This window comes from Natrix helvetica, assembly GCF_964273705.1.
Source record: "Natrix helvetica genome assembly, chromosome: 1".
Lineage (NCBI taxonomy): Eukaryota > Metazoa > Chordata > Lepidosauria > Squamata > Natricidae > Natrix > Natrix helvetica.
Genome location: NC_138548.1, coordinates 160,667,482 through 160,687,420, shown reverse-complemented (window position 1 = coordinate 160,687,420; position 19,939 = coordinate 160,667,482). Strand labels below are relative to the sequence as shown.

General features: G+C 38.1%; 1 protein-coding gene across 2 annotated transcripts in view; it reads left to right on the top strand.

Annotated features, from left to right (window-relative positions):
- LOC309382982 (sodium channel protein type 2 subunit alpha-like) overlaps nucleotides 1-17,639 on the top strand; it is a 72,701-nt gene extending 55,062 nt beyond the window's left edge. For both annotated transcript variants that reach the window (XM_081934989.1, XM_081934990.1), the window contains exons 15-24: nucleotides 296-413; nucleotides 2,561-2,715; nucleotides 4,670-4,843; nucleotides 7,460-7,582; nucleotides 8,748-9,017; nucleotides 9,661-9,714; nucleotides 10,850-10,991; nucleotides 11,839-11,939; nucleotides 12,110-12,380; nucleotides 12,708-17,639. In XM_081934989.1, the coding sequence (XP_081791115.1) occupies nucleotides 296-413; nucleotides 2,561-2,715; nucleotides 4,670-4,843; nucleotides 7,460-7,582; nucleotides 8,748-9,017; nucleotides 9,661-9,714; nucleotides 10,850-10,991; nucleotides 11,839-11,939; nucleotides 12,110-12,380; nucleotides 12,708-13,879 (2,580 nt within the window). In that variant the 3' untranslated portion in view covers nucleotides 13,880-17,639. The remainder of the gene's footprint in view (nucleotides 1-295; nucleotides 414-2,560; nucleotides 2,716-4,669; nucleotides 4,844-7,459; nucleotides 7,583-8,747; nucleotides 9,018-9,660; nucleotides 9,715-10,849; nucleotides 10,992-11,838; nucleotides 11,940-12,109; nucleotides 12,381-12,707) is intronic.
- The last annotated feature ends 2,300 nt before the right edge of the window (nucleotides 17,640-19,939 follow it).

Sequence of the window (19,939 nt, the reverse complement as noted above, 5' to 3'; positions counted from 1 at the left end):
GTGTTGCCTAATATTGTAAGATGGGGTGTCAAACCCACGGCCCACAGGCTCAATGCGTCACACGCCGGCCACACCCAGTTTAGTGAAGGGGGAAAGTCGCGATACGTCACATGATGACACCATGATGATGCAAGTTTGACACCCCTGTTGTAAGAGGTGGTAGAACAGGAGAGAGTAGGTCCTCTTCAACTTTGAAATCATCTTATCCCTGAAAAGTAGCACAATTGCATGCTTAACTTCCATTCAGAATAAGTATTGTTTTCTTTTAAAATGCCTTGTGGAATCTTATTTGCAGAAAAGAAGTCTATCCAGTTCCACTGAAGGTAGCACAATTATTTTCGCATCTGTGGGAGACAAAGAATCTGATGTTGCAGCAAAAGGCCCACCACAACCAAAACCTTGTTTTACCGACGGTATGTATCAAAGGGACCAACTTTATTGTGGTGATTGTGCATATTCGTTGTGAATTTATTTTGGGAAATTTGCAAATGATTGCCCTTTTCAGCCGTTGCTTTCAACCAAAATGTACTTTGTTAATCTGTATATGATACCACCAGGAATCTGAATCTGCAATTGTAATTATCTTTGTACTGCTGTGGACCTTGATTTATCTTTGCTGACTAGTTACTGAAAGATTATGCATCAGTCATTTATTATGGAATCAATTTCTTGGTCTCTGAAGAAGGAAAAAAGCAAGTTTATGAAGGACTCAGACTTTAGTCCACTTGTGATGTGACTGGTGGTAACTTTTGGAATTAGAAAATGAGAATTCAGTTGCAGGCGGTTTTTTACCTGCCAAGATATGGATAGTAAATTTGCTATTTACAGACTGCAAAGGGAGAACTGTAGATTAATTTTCTTTGTGTGATTAAGCAGATGGCAAAAAAGATTGGGGAGATGTTTTAGTCAATGAAAAAAAAGCAGAGAAAGTAATAATAATTTTTTTTTAATTTAATTTAATTTTTTTTATGAAAGTATGAAAAGTTGGCCTAGAAATATATTTAGTTATTGTTGGTTTAACCTGGATAAGGAAGAAATAACCAACCTCTTGAAGAAGAAGTAGTAACAATGATAGTGTAAGTGGAGAGGCATGTTTCTAGAAGCTAAAAGCGCAATTGTCAAGGGTGGAGCTTAAATTGCTTAATGTAGTTTTAAGAAGCTGTAATAATAAATATAGCTGCTGCAGAGTAAAGCGTTTTATTTATAACTGCAAAGCTTACATCTCATATTTTGCTGCATATATATTTTCCCTTTCTTACATAGTAATGAACTTCTTGTTGCTCATTTCTTAATTGTGGACATGGAAGGCATCTGTACCGTGATTTGGTAACAGTCCTGTCTGGTCTTGGTCTTCTGGCGTTTTGCCAGCCTCAGACTTCACAATGTTATTTCTGAAAATGCATGCCATTTATCCTTCATAATTTGCAATCTATAATGCAGTTGGAGTCTTGGAATAATGCAGTATGCCTGCAAATGGAAAAGTAAAACATATTCCAGGCACCAAAGCTAACAAGTAGATTTCTCTCTTTCTCTCTCTCTCTCTCCCTCCCTCCCCCCCCTCTCTCTCTCACACACACACACACACACACACACACTCTGACCATTTGAAAAGATTGCTTATTTCCCTGCGGATTTTTAAAGATTCCCCAGATAATTTGGGAGGAATCCCTCCCAGATTAGAAGAAACCTGAATGATCCTCCTAGCTCTCCAAATTCAATGCCATGTATGTTGGTGATATGTTAATCGATTATCATTCATTCATGCTGAATTTAGTACTAGTGGTTTATAAAATTTAACAGGATATGTGAATCTGAGATAAATGAGTCTAACGGTGATCTAAAGATGAACAGCAGAAAATTTCTTTTTATTGTATCCTTCTTCCCTCAAAGATGAGCCAAGTTATCAAGGGCATTATATTGTTTCTTCCATCTTTTTATTCATATATTGAGTGCTGACAAGCTGTATCTACGACTTTGGAATATGTATAATACGTAAGAAAACACTGCAGAAATTAAGGAGCAGAGAAATAGTGTATTAACAAAACAAATCCCATTGGTGTCTTTGACTCCTTCTTATACCTAATGAAAATTTATTCCAAACCATTGTGGTTCAGACAAAACATCTGTAGACATGTTACTTTTGTCAAAATGATGAAACTAGCACTCTACTGTTGTAAAACTAATTTTGCCCTTTTGCGTATGTATATGCAGCTATAAAAGGCACATACGTAAAGGGCAGAGCTTGTATCATCACAATAGGACCCTGTTTCAACATTTGGCACACATGCTCAGGACACTTCTGGGTTAAGGGCAGTGTGGAAGGTGGCCCAGGAACCTGCAGCGGAAATGGAATCTGAAATACCTTCTTCCCTTCCGTTTGCTAAGACCTTTCTTGAATTTGCATTTTGTCAGTTAATAAAAACTCACACTTTCTATGTGCAAAACCCAGTTCTGGAAACAAAGTGCAGGGGTTTCTATAAAAAGTTGGTGTTATCATTGATAACGGTTCTTTTTTTTTAGGGCTGCTAAGTTTGTTTAATGCAGATATTCTGGTTTCTAGGTTGTGTGCAGAAATTCAAATGTTGTCAGATCGATATAGAGTCTGGGAAAGGCAAATGTTGGTGGAACCTTCGCAAAACTTGCTTTAAGATAGTGGAACACAATTGGTTTGAAACCTTCATTGTCTTCATGATTCTTCTCAGCAGTGGTGCTTTGGTAAGTTGAATCTATTCCATATCCAACTGGAAACAAAACAGTTGTAGGATAATCAAGTTATCTAGGATAGCTATTGCTTGTGCTACAACAGGATTCCACATTACATCCCATGCAAGTTCTATTGCTTGCGAAATTAAGTAAGTAGACTAATTGGAGGAGCAGCCTTGATATTTATACAAATGAAATTGAGTACATGACAACTAAGGAGAAAAACATTTATGGTGAAACCCTGGTTATGGGGAAAGCGTGTCTGGTATTATCAGTGGTCACTTCAGCATCCAATTAATTTATATGATAAGGAGACATGTGAAATCACGTGGTAGATGTTCTTCTCTTGTAGCTTTATTATTTCTCATTTATTTTTGCTTTGCTTCATTTAGTAATCCGAATAATTATTTGTTAATAATAGTTGGCTGAAGTTAACTGTTTTTGCCACAGTTTTCTGTCTTCTCTGTAGCAACTTCAAAAGCTTTCAAAATGTCTCTCTAAGTCTCTAAGCTCCTAGTTCTCTGTCATGATGTTGTTGAATAGATTATAAAGGATATGATAGAACCATCCTCAATTCAAACAGATTTTATCTGGAAGTTCATTAAAATACTAATAAATATTTGAAACATTGATAATTTCAAGGGAGCTGGCTCTTAACACTGTTCAATTCTGAGACTATGAAATAGTTGTTAAAGTCCTGTACTGTGGTACTTCGAACATAAAATGTCAGTTATGATTAGTTTGTCATGTATGAGGCTTTTGCAGTTTCATTTGTATGAGATATAAGAATGCTATATATGGGCTCAAAATCTACACAACCACCAGATGGCGACGAAGAGCTTCAGAAAACGTTGGTTCTTTACCCACTGTCTCCCATCTCTTTGGATGTCTGAAGCATGTGTATAAAAGCCATTCATACAAAGTGGTCCGTTAAGTGCACATGATGGGCTGATCTAGGTAGAGCTCATGAATGAGCTTTACTTGGGGTGCCAAGCTAAGAGTCCTTAAGACAGCAGCTCTAGCTCTTTGCTACTCGGCAGGCGAATACGCCTGCCCAGTCTTGTATAAATCAGCATGTGCTGGGAAAGTAGAAGTTGCTCTGAATGAAGCTAGCAGAATTATTACCAGATGTCTTAAAAACCTACCCCTAAGAGCTACAACTTAGCCAGTATTGCCCTACCTGCTGTTCCACACTTTTTTAAAAAAAATAGAAATAGTCTGCAAAAGGAACCTGTTTGCCACTTATTGTTAAGATAGGTAGGGGAGAATGAGAGGAACGAGTTATTACATTAGAGGAGATGAGATAGAAGAAAAAGACCAGGCTGGATAGACAGATAGATAAAGTAAACGGGAAAAAAGGTGAGAAGGCCCCAAAGCAACTGGGGCAAATAGATTTGTCCTGATGACTTTGAAATACAGGAAGTAGTTTATAACAGGGCTAGTAGTAGTAGTAGTGTAGTAGTAGTAGTAGTAATAGTAGTAGTCACAGAGTTGGAGGGCTTCTAGTCCAACCCACTGCTCAGACAGGAAACCCTATATTTCAGACTCATGTCCAATCTCTTCATAAAAACTTCCAGTTCGAGGTTGCTTCTCTCTCCTTGATTAGTTTCCATCCATTGCTTCTTCTCCTGCCCACAGGCGCTTTGGAAAAAACCCACCAAATAAGTGTGGTGGTTCATAAGTAGGGCCTATGAATACTAAACATTGCGTTATTTAACAAAGCAGAAAAAAGAATCCTGACAGAATAACAAAATACAACTATCCAAAATATAATTGGGATAGAAATCAATGCAAAACAAATCTTTGAAATATGGAGTACAATATGGGTGGGAGGGTATTTTCTTTTCTATTTTTCTTCCTTTCTTCCTTCCTTCCTCCCTCCCTCCCTCCCTTCTCATTTTTCCCCTTTTCTGTCTTTAATCTTTTACCTTTATGACTTTACTTGTAGTAGTATTTTAATTCATAGGCTTTCGAAGACATATACATTGAGCAGCGCAAGACTATCAAGACCGTCCTGGAATACGCAGACAAGGTCTTCACCTACATCTTCATTTTAGAAATGCTTCTGAAGTGGGTGGCTTATGGCTTTCAAGCCTATTTCACCAACGCCTGGTGCTGGCTTGATTTCATGATTGTAGATGTAAGTTCTGATTCCATTTACTTACCTTAATGCCTGAACCTAACAATGCTGCAGGTAGTTGTATGTGACACCAGAGCAATCACAGGGGCATCCATTAGTCTCCATAACCTAAATTTTTAAATAATGTTAATAGTTTTATTTTAAAAGAGAAATTCTTAAAAACTTGTGAGATTCTCAGGTTTGGCACGAGTGTTGTGTTCTCACATAGCCTTTCCTAATATTTTCTGTCTTGGGGGAGGGGGAGATGCTTTCAGTCAGCGTTGACTCCTGGTGATTTCCTGAACAAGTCCCAGCCGTTTTCTTCGCCAAATTTTGGCGAAGATTTCCCCAGGACTGAGAAAATGAATAAACTTAAGTTTGGGTGTCATTGTTAATTTTATTATTATATTGATTTTTTCGGTTTTGTATATAAACATTTCATACTGCCTGGAAACTGGAAATAAAGCAGACTCTTTATTGCAGGGGTGTCAAACTCAAGGCCCGGGAGCCAGATCCGGCTCGTGGGGTACTTAGATCTGGCCTGCAGGACCACCTAGGAAACAGTGAAGGACCGGCTTGCAAAGCTTGGGAGAGCTGCACGTGGGTCCTCCTGAGTTCAGTTTTTGCTGGCAGAGGGTTGCAGGAGGCCGTCGCAGCCAAAAACGGAACTCAGGAACCTGTTTTCTCTGGCAGAGCGCTCGAATGGCCACAGGTGGCCCCGACACAAGTGATGCCCACTCTGGCCATGCCCACTCTGCTCCCCGAAGGTCAAACACAACCCTGATGCGGCCCTCAATGACATTGAGTTTGACACCCCTGCTTTAGAGGGGTATCCAGTCGTATCTGACTCCAGAGCACAGTGCTCATCTCGGTGTCTTAGCCAAGGGAGCCAGCATTGTCCGAAGACATTGTCTGTGGCACTGTTCCCACTAAGGTGCGCGGCTGCGCAGCCGCGCAGGTATCAAGAAAACACCGTGCAGCAGTTTCCAACTGCCGCGCAGTGCTTTCTGCTGTCACAGGCGCCGGAGGCTGGGGAGGTCCTTTGCAGGCGGCTAGAACTGGCCGCCCGCAAAGGACCTCCCCAGACTTGTTTTGATGAGCGTGGGGTGATTGAGTTCAGCAAAACAAGCCCGGGGAGGTCCTTTGTGGGCGGCCAATCCTAGCTGTTTGCGCCCAGCGCTGCAGCTAAAGTAAATTCCCAAAGCCCCTGCCGCTACCAAAATATCTGCTGCCGCCTCCTCCTCCTCTAACAGCACCACCACATTTGCTGCCCTACGCTGCGGCCGAGGTGAAGCCGCCAAAGCTCCCGCCGATGCCCCTGCCCATGGCAGCGGCACCTCCCCCTCCGTTCGAAGCACCTGAGCTGAGCCCCGCATTACCCCTGTCCCCTCCTCCTCTGCTGTGCTTTTGAGGAGCCATGAGGCCGCGGGAGCCAGTAGGAAGGTGGCAGGGGGGCAGGAGCAGGGGAAAAAGGCCTCATGGCTTCTCAAAAGCACGGCGGCGGCGGAAAAGGCAGCAGGGGTAACGCGGTGCCCAGCTCAGGTGCTCCGAGTGGAGGGGGACGTGCCGCCGGCGCTGCCACAGGCGGGGGCGCCAGCGGGAGCTTTAGCGGTTTCACTCCAAATGTGGTGGTGCTGTTGGAGGAGGAGGAGGAGGAGGAAGCAGCTGCTATTCTGGTGGCGGCAAGGGCTCGTCGGCATCTTCAGCGGCAGCCCTGCCCCCTGTGAAAAAAACCGAAGATGGAGCAGATCCACACAGATGACGTTGCCACAACATGACTGGAGGAGGAATTCTGGAGTTGAAGTCCACAAGTCTTCAAGCTGTCAGGTTTGAAGACCTTGGGTTTTTTTTTCTAAAGGGTTAGGGGTGCAAGGGTCTTGCAACTTGACAGCTTTAAGACTTGCATGCGTCAATGCCAGAGTTCCTGAGCCAACATGACTGGAGGAGGAATTCTGGGAGTTGAGGTCCACAAGTCTTAAAGCTGTCAAGTTTGAAGACCCCTGGGTTTTTTTTCCTAAAGGGTTAGGGGTGCAAGGGTCTTGTAACTTGACAGCTTTAAGACTTGCGTGCTTCAAATGCCAGAGTTTCTGACCCAACATTTTGGTTGCTAAGCAAGAGCGTTGTTAAGTGATACTATATAACGCTTTTAATTAAGCGGGTACCTTGAATAAACATTATTTGAGTTTCAAATAATACTGATTTTGTTGTTGTCTTAGGTGACACCTGTGAAAAAAATTCAGGTGCTGCTCAGGCATAAAAATGTGCCGCTCAAACACTATACTTTTCTGCTCACACTGAAAACAAATTAGAGGGAACATTGGTCTGTGGTCATATGGCAAACATGGCCATATGCCAAAGGCGCACATTTATGGATAAAAACAGGCTAGTCTAGAACAGTTAATGCAATAACTTTGCTTTAAAATAATACCTTTCTATTGGTATGCTGCCTTGAATTCCACCAGGGTGAAAAGAGACTCTAAAAATATAGGTTAAATATCTAAACGATTCAATTCAGACACTTTAATCTGGTAATCCGTCTGATCATTTAAGTCTTTTTTGTTAATTACGTTTTTAAACAGGATACCTTTTTTCCCCCCAACAATTCTCCAGTGACATGATTTTGATCTTTCTGAACAGGTTTCCTTAGTCAGTTTAATTGCCAATGCCTTGAACTATTCTGAACTTGGTCCTATTAAATCACTTCGCACCCTAAGAGCTTTGAGACCTCTAAGGGCCTTATCCCGCTTTGAAGGAATGAGGGTAAGTAAGACCAAAGTTATTGGTAACAGCTGTTCCATAGATGCCGATTCGTTGGGGATTTCGGTAGAGTAATTTGTTGGGTGAAGTTATCCGCTGTTTGGCTTTTCCACTATTCAAAACATTCCCTGTAACAAGGATAAAGATTTGCAGAGAAGATTATCGTAGCCATAGTCATTCTGGCGAATAGTTTTTACAGCCAAGTGCATTGTTCTTTTAATGCTATCCTTAGAACCGTTTGAGAGACACATTATGCAAAATTGCAGCATAAGGCGACGTAAGTTAATCCCAGAACAGATTGTGTCACTTTGTTTATTGCCAAACAAGCTGTAATTTAAAAGGCAAAAAAAAAGCGTATAAAAACGAGTACTTCATAGACTTGTTCAAATTAAAAATAAGATGTAGATCCTAATCATCAAGATAGGTTGGGAAAAAAATACCTTAAAATAAATTAGATTTAAATCTGTTTCAATTGCATCCCATCCCATCCCTCTTGACGCGCATGTTCATTTTCCTTTCCAGCTTGTCTTTGTAAGTACGGTATTACTATACCTGCCCTTCACCACATCTTCATTATCTTATTCAGAAGATGATGTTGCTGTTTTTAAGCTAAAATCATAGGTACCTGGTACAAGCCACAGTAACAAAAAAATTGAAAATCCTGTCTCACAATGCAAACCCCACCATTCCTTCTATATGAATCAGAATGTCAGGATGATTATTTCATTATTTCACCATCGCTCCTTTCCCCTCCCAATGCATTTGGCTCTGATGCAAAACTTGCCTCTTGCACTGCAAAACTTGCATACTTTCTTGACAAATCAGTCCAAAGATGTCAAATAGAATCGTTATAAATTGTCAGTCCCCAAAATTGCTAAATGCTTTAAAAAAAAATCTACCCTATAAACCCAATTGTGGAAACATAATATTTAAGATTCTTCTGTTCTTTATTCCTGATATTTCCTTTCGTGCCACTGACAGAGAAGAACAATTCTTACTAACTGCTGATTTTAGGTGGGCCACATCAGCATGTTTGTTATGTGAATGTTGCCTGGTGAATTGTCTATGATTATATATTTAGACATCAGGCAATTTAATCTTTCAGGTTGCATAAGACTGTTGGATGTAGACCTACAACCTTTTGCACAATTTTTGTTTTGTTCTCCAGGTGGTGGTGAATGCCTTGATAGGAGCCATACCCTCAATTATGAATGTGCTTCTTGTTTGTCTTATATTCTGGCTAATTTTCAGCATCATGGGTGTAAATCTGTTTGCTGGTACATTCTTTGAATGTGTAAATAAAACAGATGGAGTGAGGATTTCACATTTGATCGTCCCATCGAAAAATGTCTGTGTGACTTTAGACTATGCCAGATGGAGAAATGTTCAAGTCAACTTTGACAATGTTGGTGCTGGATATCTCTCTCTTCTTCAAGTTGTAAGTAACTACTGTATCAGTATGCGTAAGAACTTTCCATCTATACTATGTAGTCTATGGTTTCATTGGAAAAATGGAAACAAGTGAAGCCATTAGCCAAACCCTATCGATCCACATCCCTATTTTCAAGTAAGCAATATTTAGCATGTAGGAACAACGTATCAACAGAGCATTTTCTTTGGTAGAGTTCTTGCTGTATCCAGATCAGTGCATTCAGTGACTTGTGTAAAATAGCCACGACTCACTGTTTCAGTTCTTCAGTTCTAACATTTATGCTTTGCTTCAGTGTCATTTTTCTTCAACAAGGAAACTTGTGAAAATGAGTATCGGTTGTTAAAAATAAGGATAGTGAAGAACTATATATAAAGTCCATCCAGGCAATGCTAAGTACATTGGCATTTGCATTAGTCACTATTGCTGGCCATCTTATTGCAGGTATCATATGCTAAATTATAAAATTGCAGAACATTTACTTGGCCATTAAAATTAGTTCAGGGTCATTTGTAGACTGGCACAGTTCATTATTCTGAAGCTTTTCATTTCATTCCAAATAGAGGTTTTCATTTTGAAGTCTATGTTGCATCCATAGTTCTGTTAATGGAACAGCATCTGCCATATATCAACACTGACACTTTTTTTATAGGCTACCTTTAAAGGATGGATGGAAATAATGTATGCTGCTGTTGATTCAACAGGAGTAAGTATAGGATGACAAATCTACGTGTGTTCATAATAAGTAGATTTTGCTTTGCCTTCAGATCATATAAAGGGACATTACTGAACGAACGTTACTGCTTTCAGTTAGATTCATTCAGTGGCCAAATGCTTTGGACATCTTTCTTGTCCATCACAGTTTTGGTCTCTAGATATATGAAGATCATCTGGAGTATAGAAGGCTTATTCATTAGGATCAAACTGCAGAAATTTGACTTTTAATTTTGCCTCCTTGACTTTACTTTTTGCTTTGCTTTTCTCTTTCGATAAGAATAATAGGACCTTCCGAGTGATTATTTGTCAGATATCTAGACCTGGATAGAAAAATACTACTTTTCTCCAAAATTTTTCCTCTCCATGTTGGGGAGAGCCCCACTAATAGCCAAGAATACTGGGACAAGATCATCTTCCATTACTCCTTGCCAGGAGAGCATTGAGTAATTGTTGGTCATCTGCCTCACTTCTCTTGGCATTTGTAACAACACTAAAAAAGCATATGGTACATGTGCTGAACTTTTCCTCACCGACAGAGCAGCCATTTTATTTTCTTCAGAACTGCTTGGGACTTAGTTTGACCATCTTCCAACTCATCTAAAATGAATTCTCAGTCTTCTTCCCTCCAGTATTTATGTTGGAGAGAATAACATTAAGGAAGCTAATACCAGATTCTTCCATTATTGCACCAGTGCACCCCACACTGCTTTTCCTCACAAACCTCCTGGGAAATTAATGAAGAAAAATGGATTTCCAGTTTTAACCATACATTTTGTATAGAGAGACAGTTTGGTCTAGCAATTTAGGCACCAGCCTAGAAATCCAGAGACCAGAGGTTCTAGTCCCGCCTTAGACATGAAAGCTGGTTGGGTGACTTTGGGTCAGTCATTTCACCTTAGCCCATGACTGTGAGTGGTCAATCCAGTGGATGAAGACTCAGTTTATCCAAAAAAAAGGGGACCCTGCATGTTTGAGAAAATGCTAGGAAGGGAAAAAATGGTACATTCTGTACATTATTTCATTGTTCCTTTATGGTGATAGTCAGCAAACATTTAGCCTACAAATTCTTCATCAGTCCCGAAAGCTCATTGGATAATATTTTTCCATGCCTCCTTATTTTACAGCTAGAACAACAACCCCAATATGAGCATAACCTGTATATGTATCTTTACTTTGTTGGCTTCATTATATTTGGTTCATTCTTCACTTTGAATCTCTTCATTGGCGTCATCATTGATAATTTCAACCAGCAGAAAAAGAAGATAAGTATTCATTAATGCCTGTTAACGTTTCTATTGGCTGTCTTTTTATAATGGATGGTTTTAGTGGTTTTTTTAAATGTTGCAAGCTGCCCACAGCCATTGGATATAAGATGGGTGGCAAACAAATTTCATAAATAAATAAAATTAAACGATTAAGTTTTCACTTCAATATACTAATTGTTATAATTAAATAGCTCGAATGTCATTTTACTGAAGGAGTTTTATTAGTTCTCACCTTTTGCAACCTTCTGACAAGCTAGGTCAACGGGAAAACCAGATTCACTTAATAACCATGTTACTAATTTAACCACTGCAACGATTCGCTTAACCGTGGCAAGAAATGTCATAAAGTGGGGCAAAACCCACTTAACAAATATCTCACTTAGCAACAGAAGTATTGGGCTCAATTATAGTTGTAAGTCGAGGACTACCTGTACATTGAATTATTTGTGCCATTTCAATTCCATTACGTCAGTTTGGAAACATTTTTTGGAACTCATTGCTATCCCTTATTATTCTACCTATCCTGACTAATATAATATTAAAATACATTTCACCTCTTCTATCTTATCTTCAGAACATTTTATGAAAACATAATAACCATTAGTTGCAATAGAAATTCTTGAAAAATTCTACTGTTCCTCATTCCTTTACTTTGAGAATCTTTCATATTTTTGTTTTTAGCTGTTTAGTACAATTCTATGGGAAGAAATTATCTTCTTATCCTGTGACCACTTGGTTTATTGAGAAAAACAACTTATTTCTTCAAAACCCTTTTTTAAACTACCATGTACAGCTTTGTCCTTGTGAGATAAATGGTTATAGCCGTTTTGTTTTACTTCTTCACTTAGGAGGTCAAGATATTTTTATGACAGAAGAACAGAAAAAATATTACAATGCCATGAAAAAATTGGGATCAAAAAAACCACAGAAACCTATACCCAGGCCATCAGTAAGAATGCTTGTTATTTATTTAACTGCATAAAACAAATAGAAGTAAAATAGTTTATTTTATTGAAATTAAAAATATCCTTTTATCAATAACTGAAAAAATAACTCAGTAAAACAATTTCCAATCCTTAAAGGAAATAACAACAAATTGTTTTTTTTCTCCTTTTTTAGAATAAAATACAAGGCTTTGTTTTTGATTTTGTAACCAAACAAGCCTTTGACATCGGCATCATGATTCTTATCTGCCTTAACATGATTACCATGATGGTGGAAACAGCTGACCAGGATACTTCTGTAGAAAATATTTTGTATTGGATTAATTTGATTTTCATTGTCCTTTTTACTGCGGAGTGTCTCCTGAAATTGATTGCTCTCCGTTACTATTATTTCACTATTGGCTGGAATATATTTGATTTTGTGGTTGTCATATTCTCCATTGTAGGTAAGAAACCTTTGAAGTAAAATCAGATTAAATTGTGTTATGCATAATTTTTTTTTAACTTTTTGATAGCTCGCCCATCTTTACTTTTTAAAAAAAGATGGATTCTTGTGCACAGGATACATTGACTCAGTGTTCTAGTCCTGTTTTCTCAGTCATATCACTTAGAAAAGGGGGATAGAGCCAATTTCAGATAAAAGAAACCACAAGGATGTTATTTCATTCTGATTTAAAATTACAATAATATTCACTCCTGATTTAAAGTTGCAATAGTATGAAAATATACCTATACAATTTTAACTTGTAGTGGGTTGTTGTTTTTTTGTTTAGGTATGTGCCTGTCAAAGATCATTGAGAAATATTTTGTGTCCCCCACCTTGTTCCGAGTAGTTCGACTTGCCAGGATAGGTCGAATCCTGCGCCTAATCAAGGGGGCAAAGGGGATCCGCACTCTGCTTTTTGCCTTGATGATGTCTCTCCCTGCCTTGTTCAACATTGGTCTCCTCCTTTTCCTGGTCATGTTCATCTATGCCATATTTGGAATGTCCCAATTTGCCTATGTTAAAAGGGTATCTGGGATTGATGACATGTTCAATTTTGAAACTTTTGCAAACAGTATGATCTGCCTTTTCCAAATTACCACTTCCGGTGGTTGGAATTATCTGCTGTATCCCAGTCTCCTCAAGGAGCCAGACTGTGACCCTAAAAAAGTTCATCCGGGAAGCTCAGTCGTAGGAGACTGTGGCAATCCTTCGGTTGGGATTTTCTTCTTTGTCAGCTACCTTATCATCTCATTTTTAGTTGTAGTCAACATGTACATTGCTGTCATTTTGGAGAACTTCAGTGTGGCTACCGAAGAAAGTGCTGAACCGCTAGGGGAAGATGACTTTGAGATGTTCTACGAGGTCTGGGAAAAATTTGATCCAGGTGCAACACAGTTTATAGAGTTCAGCAAGCTCTTTGATTTTGCTGCCTCGCTAGAGCCCCCTCTGCTAATACCAAAACCAAACAAAGTTCAGCTAATTGCAATGGACCTGCCTATTGTGAGTGGTGATAGGATTCACTGCCTGGATATTTTATTCGCCTTTACAAAGCGTGTTTTGGGTGAAAGCGATGAAATGGACGCCCTCCGAGTGCAAATGGAAGATCGGTTTATGGCTGCTAATCCCTCAAAAATCTCCTATGAACCAATTACAACCACCCTGAAACGGAAACTTGAGGAGCAATCGGCTAAGGTTATTCAGAGAGCCTTTAGGCATTATCGTCTGAGGAAACCAGTGTGCAATACGTCATACTTATACAGGGATGGGGATATTTTTCCTTGCAGAGCAGAAATGGCTTTTGATAAATTTAGTTTGAGCTTAACTCTGGAAAAGACAGAAAGAAGCTCCTCCACAACTTCACCTCCTTCCTATGAGAGTGTAACAAAACCAGACAAATATGAACAAGAAAAGTCAGAAAAAGAGGAAAAAGGTAAAGATCACAAGGATTATAGAAAGTAACCCTGAAGTAGGCCTATCATTCTATCTACACCAAATTGTTTACAACATCAGAAAGGTAATACTGATACCAACACGCTGAAAGCTTATGCCAAACTGATCATTTCTACTATATGATATCAGCATAATATATTCATGCATCCAAGGTACTTGTAATTTTATCGTTGACTGCATAGTATGGTAACAGACTTATGAGGACAAGAACAATTCTTCTTACCAGCTTGCACAGATGAAGAGGACTCACAAAATTACTATAGGCTGTATGACTGCATTAGCACTTGTGTGTGTGTGTGTGTGTGTGTGTTCACAACAACAACCAAAAATTATTCCCTTGCTGCAGTAATTGTATCCAATTGCCATTTACGTCATGTTTGACAAAATTGTTAGTGCAGTTGTATTTCTGTTCACAAATCATTGAGATTATGTCCAGCAACAGAATTGATTTTTCACAGATTTATATGTAGATATACATACATGTATATTTAACTTTATTACTTATAATAGTGATGTGATCATTGGGGAACTTGACCATTGTAGGCTTAAAACTCTTGTCAGACATTTGTAGGCTTGTCCAAAGTTTATCTGCAAGATCCTTCAGACCTGCAAGTTTCACCTTGGGGAAAAATATTGTCCAGCTAAGTTTACTAAAAACAGAGCCTACCAGAAAAGAAATGACGGGAATCAAAATAAGAGACTTGACTTCCAGTTGAAAGTCAGTGAAAAGCTTAAGAGAATTGTAAGCAACTAGAAGTTCAGACCTTGAACTCATGTGATTGGAAGGAGCCAAAAGTAGGCAAGATAGAAGCCCAACTGGATAGTGAAGAGTAAGGACAGTGAATGGTTGGCCACCTGGAGTGGAGGCACATACCTCCCCTGAAAAGAAAAGGGTGTTTCCACAGCTTGTGATGTGATTCTTTCAGGTAGCAGAATTTCAGATCTCTGGGGAGAACATAATTGGCATTATCCATGAAGATAATGTTTCTTTGGCTATTCAGCTTTCTTTTGTGCAGGCTGAGAGGGGCGGTTGGGCACAATAGCATATGTGTGTTGCTTCCTGCCATAGGTAGTGAACTACCAATCTTCATTATTGGCTGTTGCCGATTCCAGCCTTTATTTGAAGTTTAACACTGCTCAGGCCACTGGCTGTTTGAATTTGACTGAAATCCACTCACCTTTAAAGAGACAGGTAGGTGCTTTAAGAATATAGGCTGGTGTCTGGCATAACTCAAGTTACTCAATGGAACTTTGTGGGATTTCCTTTCCCAAAACAATCTGAATTAGCTGCTACATGGACTCCCATCAATCCTGACTATTTTTTTTTATTTTTATAGTTTCTCATGTTTGGGCAATTCTTCTAGCTCCTCAACTTCCAGAGGTTTTAGTTTTCAGTTTGTATATACACATACAAGGGTTCCTATTGTAGAAGAGGAATGTTTTTCTGAGGTGATACTTTCTTAGGAGAAAAATTCTTGAATCCTGTGAGATACAGTACATAAAATGCAAAAGCCGAAAGGATTTTACATTCTCATGTGTATTTTCCTGTAACTACTTCTACAGGGGAAAAGAGAACTATTAAAAATAATCAAAAATAAATACTCTAACGTATTTACATATTCTAAAATTCAGTACTATAGCATACTGAATTTGATGGTAAGACTAGCTCTTACCATTTGTTCATGGATTCACTGATTTGATTGATTAATTCATTCATTTCATTCAACATTCTAAAATAATATGACAACTACAATAAGGTCTAGCATCTTAAAATGGTGTTTTATGAGCTATACCAAGTCTCTAGCACATCAGGTATCCCTTGAATTTATTTGGCCAGTTAGTGTACTGGTATTTTCACACATGTATAGATAACAGATTTGCATGAAGGCATGCTCTACTACCTAGCTCATGTATGATGGAAAAATAAGCAACTAACAAGGAGTCATAACTTTTCCAAATTTCAGGGTTGCATAATTGTTATTTTTTTTAACTTATTCATGCTGTATAATACAAGATAAGTTTCTGTACAGTTTATATATGTTAGGTAAACCGAATCAAATAACATGGTGACTTTTCTTCTCCTTTTATTGTAAATGTTCGTATCTGAATCAGTAATATTTCAAATTTGTTTGTTAAACAAGGTTGTTTGTTTATGTGGGTCATAATTGTTTTTCTGTTGTTTTTTCATTTATGTTTAAGCCATCCAGAGTCTCCTGGAGTGGGCAGCTATAGCAATCTAATAAATTAAGTGAAATAAGCCAAAATAATTATACATTTGGTTTATTTAAATATGCCATTTCTTTTTTCTTCCAAACTAGCTCTAGAATTATTGGATATGATCTTTGAGTCTAGCCTAGCTCTCAAAAGATTGTTGAATCATCATCATATCTATTTGAAAGAGAATTGTTCAACACACCTAGGTTCTAGATTAGCTTCTTAAATATATTTAAATATTTTATTTAAATGCCCACTCAATAAATAGTGTGCTTACGTTGTATCTAGAAAAAATGCAGATGTCAGGTGTTGCCTTAGAAAAGGAAGACTTTCTTCCCATTAATTTGAAAAATGAGCAAGATTTTTAGAAATTACTGTTTCAACCTCTGTGCAGTTCTGGTAAATTGTACAGTTGTTGAATGCTCATTTACTGTAGTTGAGTGAAGATTTTCTTTTTTAAAAAAGATCAGTTGATAGCTTTTCCTATACTCTTTTTACTTTCAGATAAGAGCTTTCTCACCTTATATACCTTATAGGGGAAACAGAAATCCTAAATTAATTGAATAACATGCTTGGAAATAGGGCTGATGTGTATAATTTAAAACAGTCCACAATTTATTCTGATTAAAGTGATTTGGATTTTATTGGCAGATAAATCTATATCTATTGGTGCAGAATACCTTTGTTCTTTACATCTTTTTTTTTGTAGCAGTCAGACGGGGGAAATCATGTGTCTGAAACTGAAAGAAACTAGTTGAAGAAATATTATTCTATTTATATTTGATGCTGCATACCACTGTACAATTTTTACTAACTGATTATTCTATGACACGAAACATTACTGTACTAACAAGATGTAGTATGAACATGGTAATTGGTTTAAAATATAAATGTATAAAACTTTTTATAAAAGCATATTTTATATTATTTTTTAAAATCATTTTGATTTATCAGCTTGCAGTTGATATGCTTGCTTTAATGATTTGAACAGGTATTTTATAATACATTTTAACACACCAGTGGGGGTGGGGGACAATCAGGTTGTTATTGCTATGTTTATTTCTGTGCCTCCTAGCAGTTTCAGTTAGAAAAGCTGAACAAATCTGAGTGTGAAGTCATTGCAGATGTATGGAGACAGTATGTGATTTGCCTGTGAAAGCAGTGAGCTCTGGGTCAGTGGTATTAATGAATGTTTGGTTCTCATAGTACTTGCACCAACACTTGGGTCTTGAATTTCACTACTGCTACATCTGTTGCAGTATTCCTATTTATCTGTGCTGCATTAGATACAGTATATATAACTGTGATTCGGTCCCCAGAGGCTGATTCGAATGTCCTCTTTCTTTAAGAACAAAATAGCAAAATGAAAATCAATGTATCTGGGTATCTTTTGTTTTGTCTGTTTCTTACAGAGGGAAGAAGTGAACCTATTCTTTTACTTTGGCTATTGACTAGTAATATATATTGATGAATTGCATGTAGAAGAATATTTTAGCATAAATAACTATAAATCATATTACTAACAAGCCAAAAGAATAAAGCTGATCATTTTTATCATGGATCGATTAACTTTGTGCTTCTTTTTAATTTTAAAATGTCATTAAAGTAAAATAATTTTTCAGAATGGGGGGAGGGGGAGAGGGTGTTAAATAGTGAAACAAACCAAAATAAGATCCATTTTTTTACCCAATTGGACCCAGCTACATCAATAGACACCAAAGATTCTTAAGCATCAGCAGGATATAATTAATAGAGAATGTGTAGCTTGGAGCTGAATTGTGAGGTCAACAGCGCCAGTTTGAAGAGAAATAGTACAAGAGCAATGCAGAGACTATTGCTCTTATATACTGGTAAATCCAACTGGATTTCGTGGTTTACTAGGCGATTATGACAATTTTCACCCGGCTAATACAAACTTTTTCATTTGTAATGTCTGTATTAGCATGGAAGAAATAATTACAACTTCTCAAACTATAACCTAGAAATCATCTTAATCCAGAGATTAAGCCAAATTTTAAAGTCATGGTAACATAAAGGCAAGATAATGTAGGAACACTCCAGATCTACTATTCTTTTTAAGGGAGGACCAACCGGTTCCCTCCCTGCTTCATTTCTGGTAAGCAATAAATAGATTCTTATTTTCTTAACAGGTTGAGGCTTGTTTCCTTTGGAAGGTTTAATTTTTCATATGTTTATATGCTGTATTTGCAATCTTGTAGCATCAAGGTGATCTTTATAAATTCTCTTAATATTCTCAGGAAAAATCATTTGTCATTTTTTCCATTAATACAGAAGTATGTTTTTCTGAATTCAGCTATTGTCTTACAGTATTTGTCCTGATATTATCGCATATTTTAACTCTGATCTATTATATGAGGTTTTTATCTAGATCTTTTAGAGTGTTATGATCTCATGTATCATTTCTGGAATCTTTATGTACAATTAATGTTCTTAATTATTGATTAATTTGCCAGCAAATAATCCATTTAACTTATTTAATTTGCCTACCTTTCCCTGGATTTGCTAGATAAATCATAATGCTGAGTTTTCTACTGCCCTTTTCCCAAGTATGGCCCCATCCTCACTAGCCAACTATGTCTGTTCCAGTCATTCTGTGGCAGTCTGCTAATCATTATCCATGCTCTTGGCTAAGGAAATAAACTGCAATGCACGAGGCAGAAGCAAAATAAAACTATATACAGTATTTTGGAATAAAATTACGAAGCTTGGCATATTTGAACACTAAACAATTATAATGGCTCCCAGTAACTAAAATATATTTCAGAAGACAGGAGTGACAAATCTGTCCTACTTTTTAATCCAGTCAAGGAGAATATTCTTGTGAATGTCACAAATAATGGTGAATGCGATTGTTGGCAAGGTCTTTATTCCAAGATGTAAAATAGAATGCAGCCTTACAGCAATCACACAAGTTAACTGTGACTCATGGGAGGTAATTGATTTGATAGCTATGCTGCCAGCTCATCAAGCTGAAGATCTCTTAAAAGGATTTTTATTTAAGGGAAAATTGGGAATCCTTTCTCCTTCCTTATATTGTTTGCTTTTTTCTTAACATCTCCAGCATCATTGAGAACACCATTTCGTTATTTAGATGTAGTTTTCCTTTTCATCTTGAGATATGGCACAGTTTCACGTAGATCAACACGTATTCCTGCCCTTCCAAGGCACATCTAAAGGATATGGCCTTTTTCACAGCAGTTCTCCAAATAAACAGCAGTAGCTGTAGTTTGTGATGTGATCAAACAGCTATAGCCCTCTTTCAGCCTGCTTTGTTCCCACACGAGCATCATAGACTTTCTCTCAAGCATTTCCTGGCTGTAGTTGTGCTAGGCAACTGCATGGGCTCAACCTTTCATTATAGGTTAGATCAGGGATCCCCAACCCCCGGTACATGGACCAGCACCGGTCTGTGGCATGCCAGAAACTGGTCCGCGCAAACAAGTGAAGCCCCATCTGCAGCATGCAGGCAGCATGCAAAACCACGCCCCCTCTGGTCCACAGAAAAACCTTTCTCCACGTAACCTGTCCCTGGTGCCCAAAAGCTTGGAGGTTGCTGGATTAGATCTCCATTCCCAGGCATTTGAAAGGGCCAACTTATTTGAGTCATGTTATGGTACCCAAACGCTGCTTCAGGTAAGCAACTTTTTACTCACTCGTGTTAAGTCACAATGCTCACAAGAAATAGTTACTTATCTGTAGCTGCTGTTCCTTGAGTTGTCATCCATGAATTCACACAATCTGCCCTCTTACCTTGCTTGAAGTCCTGTGTTCCTTCAGATCCTTTCTGTCAAGAAGTGGAGGTTCTTATTCATCCAGTCACAGAGAAATAGGGGA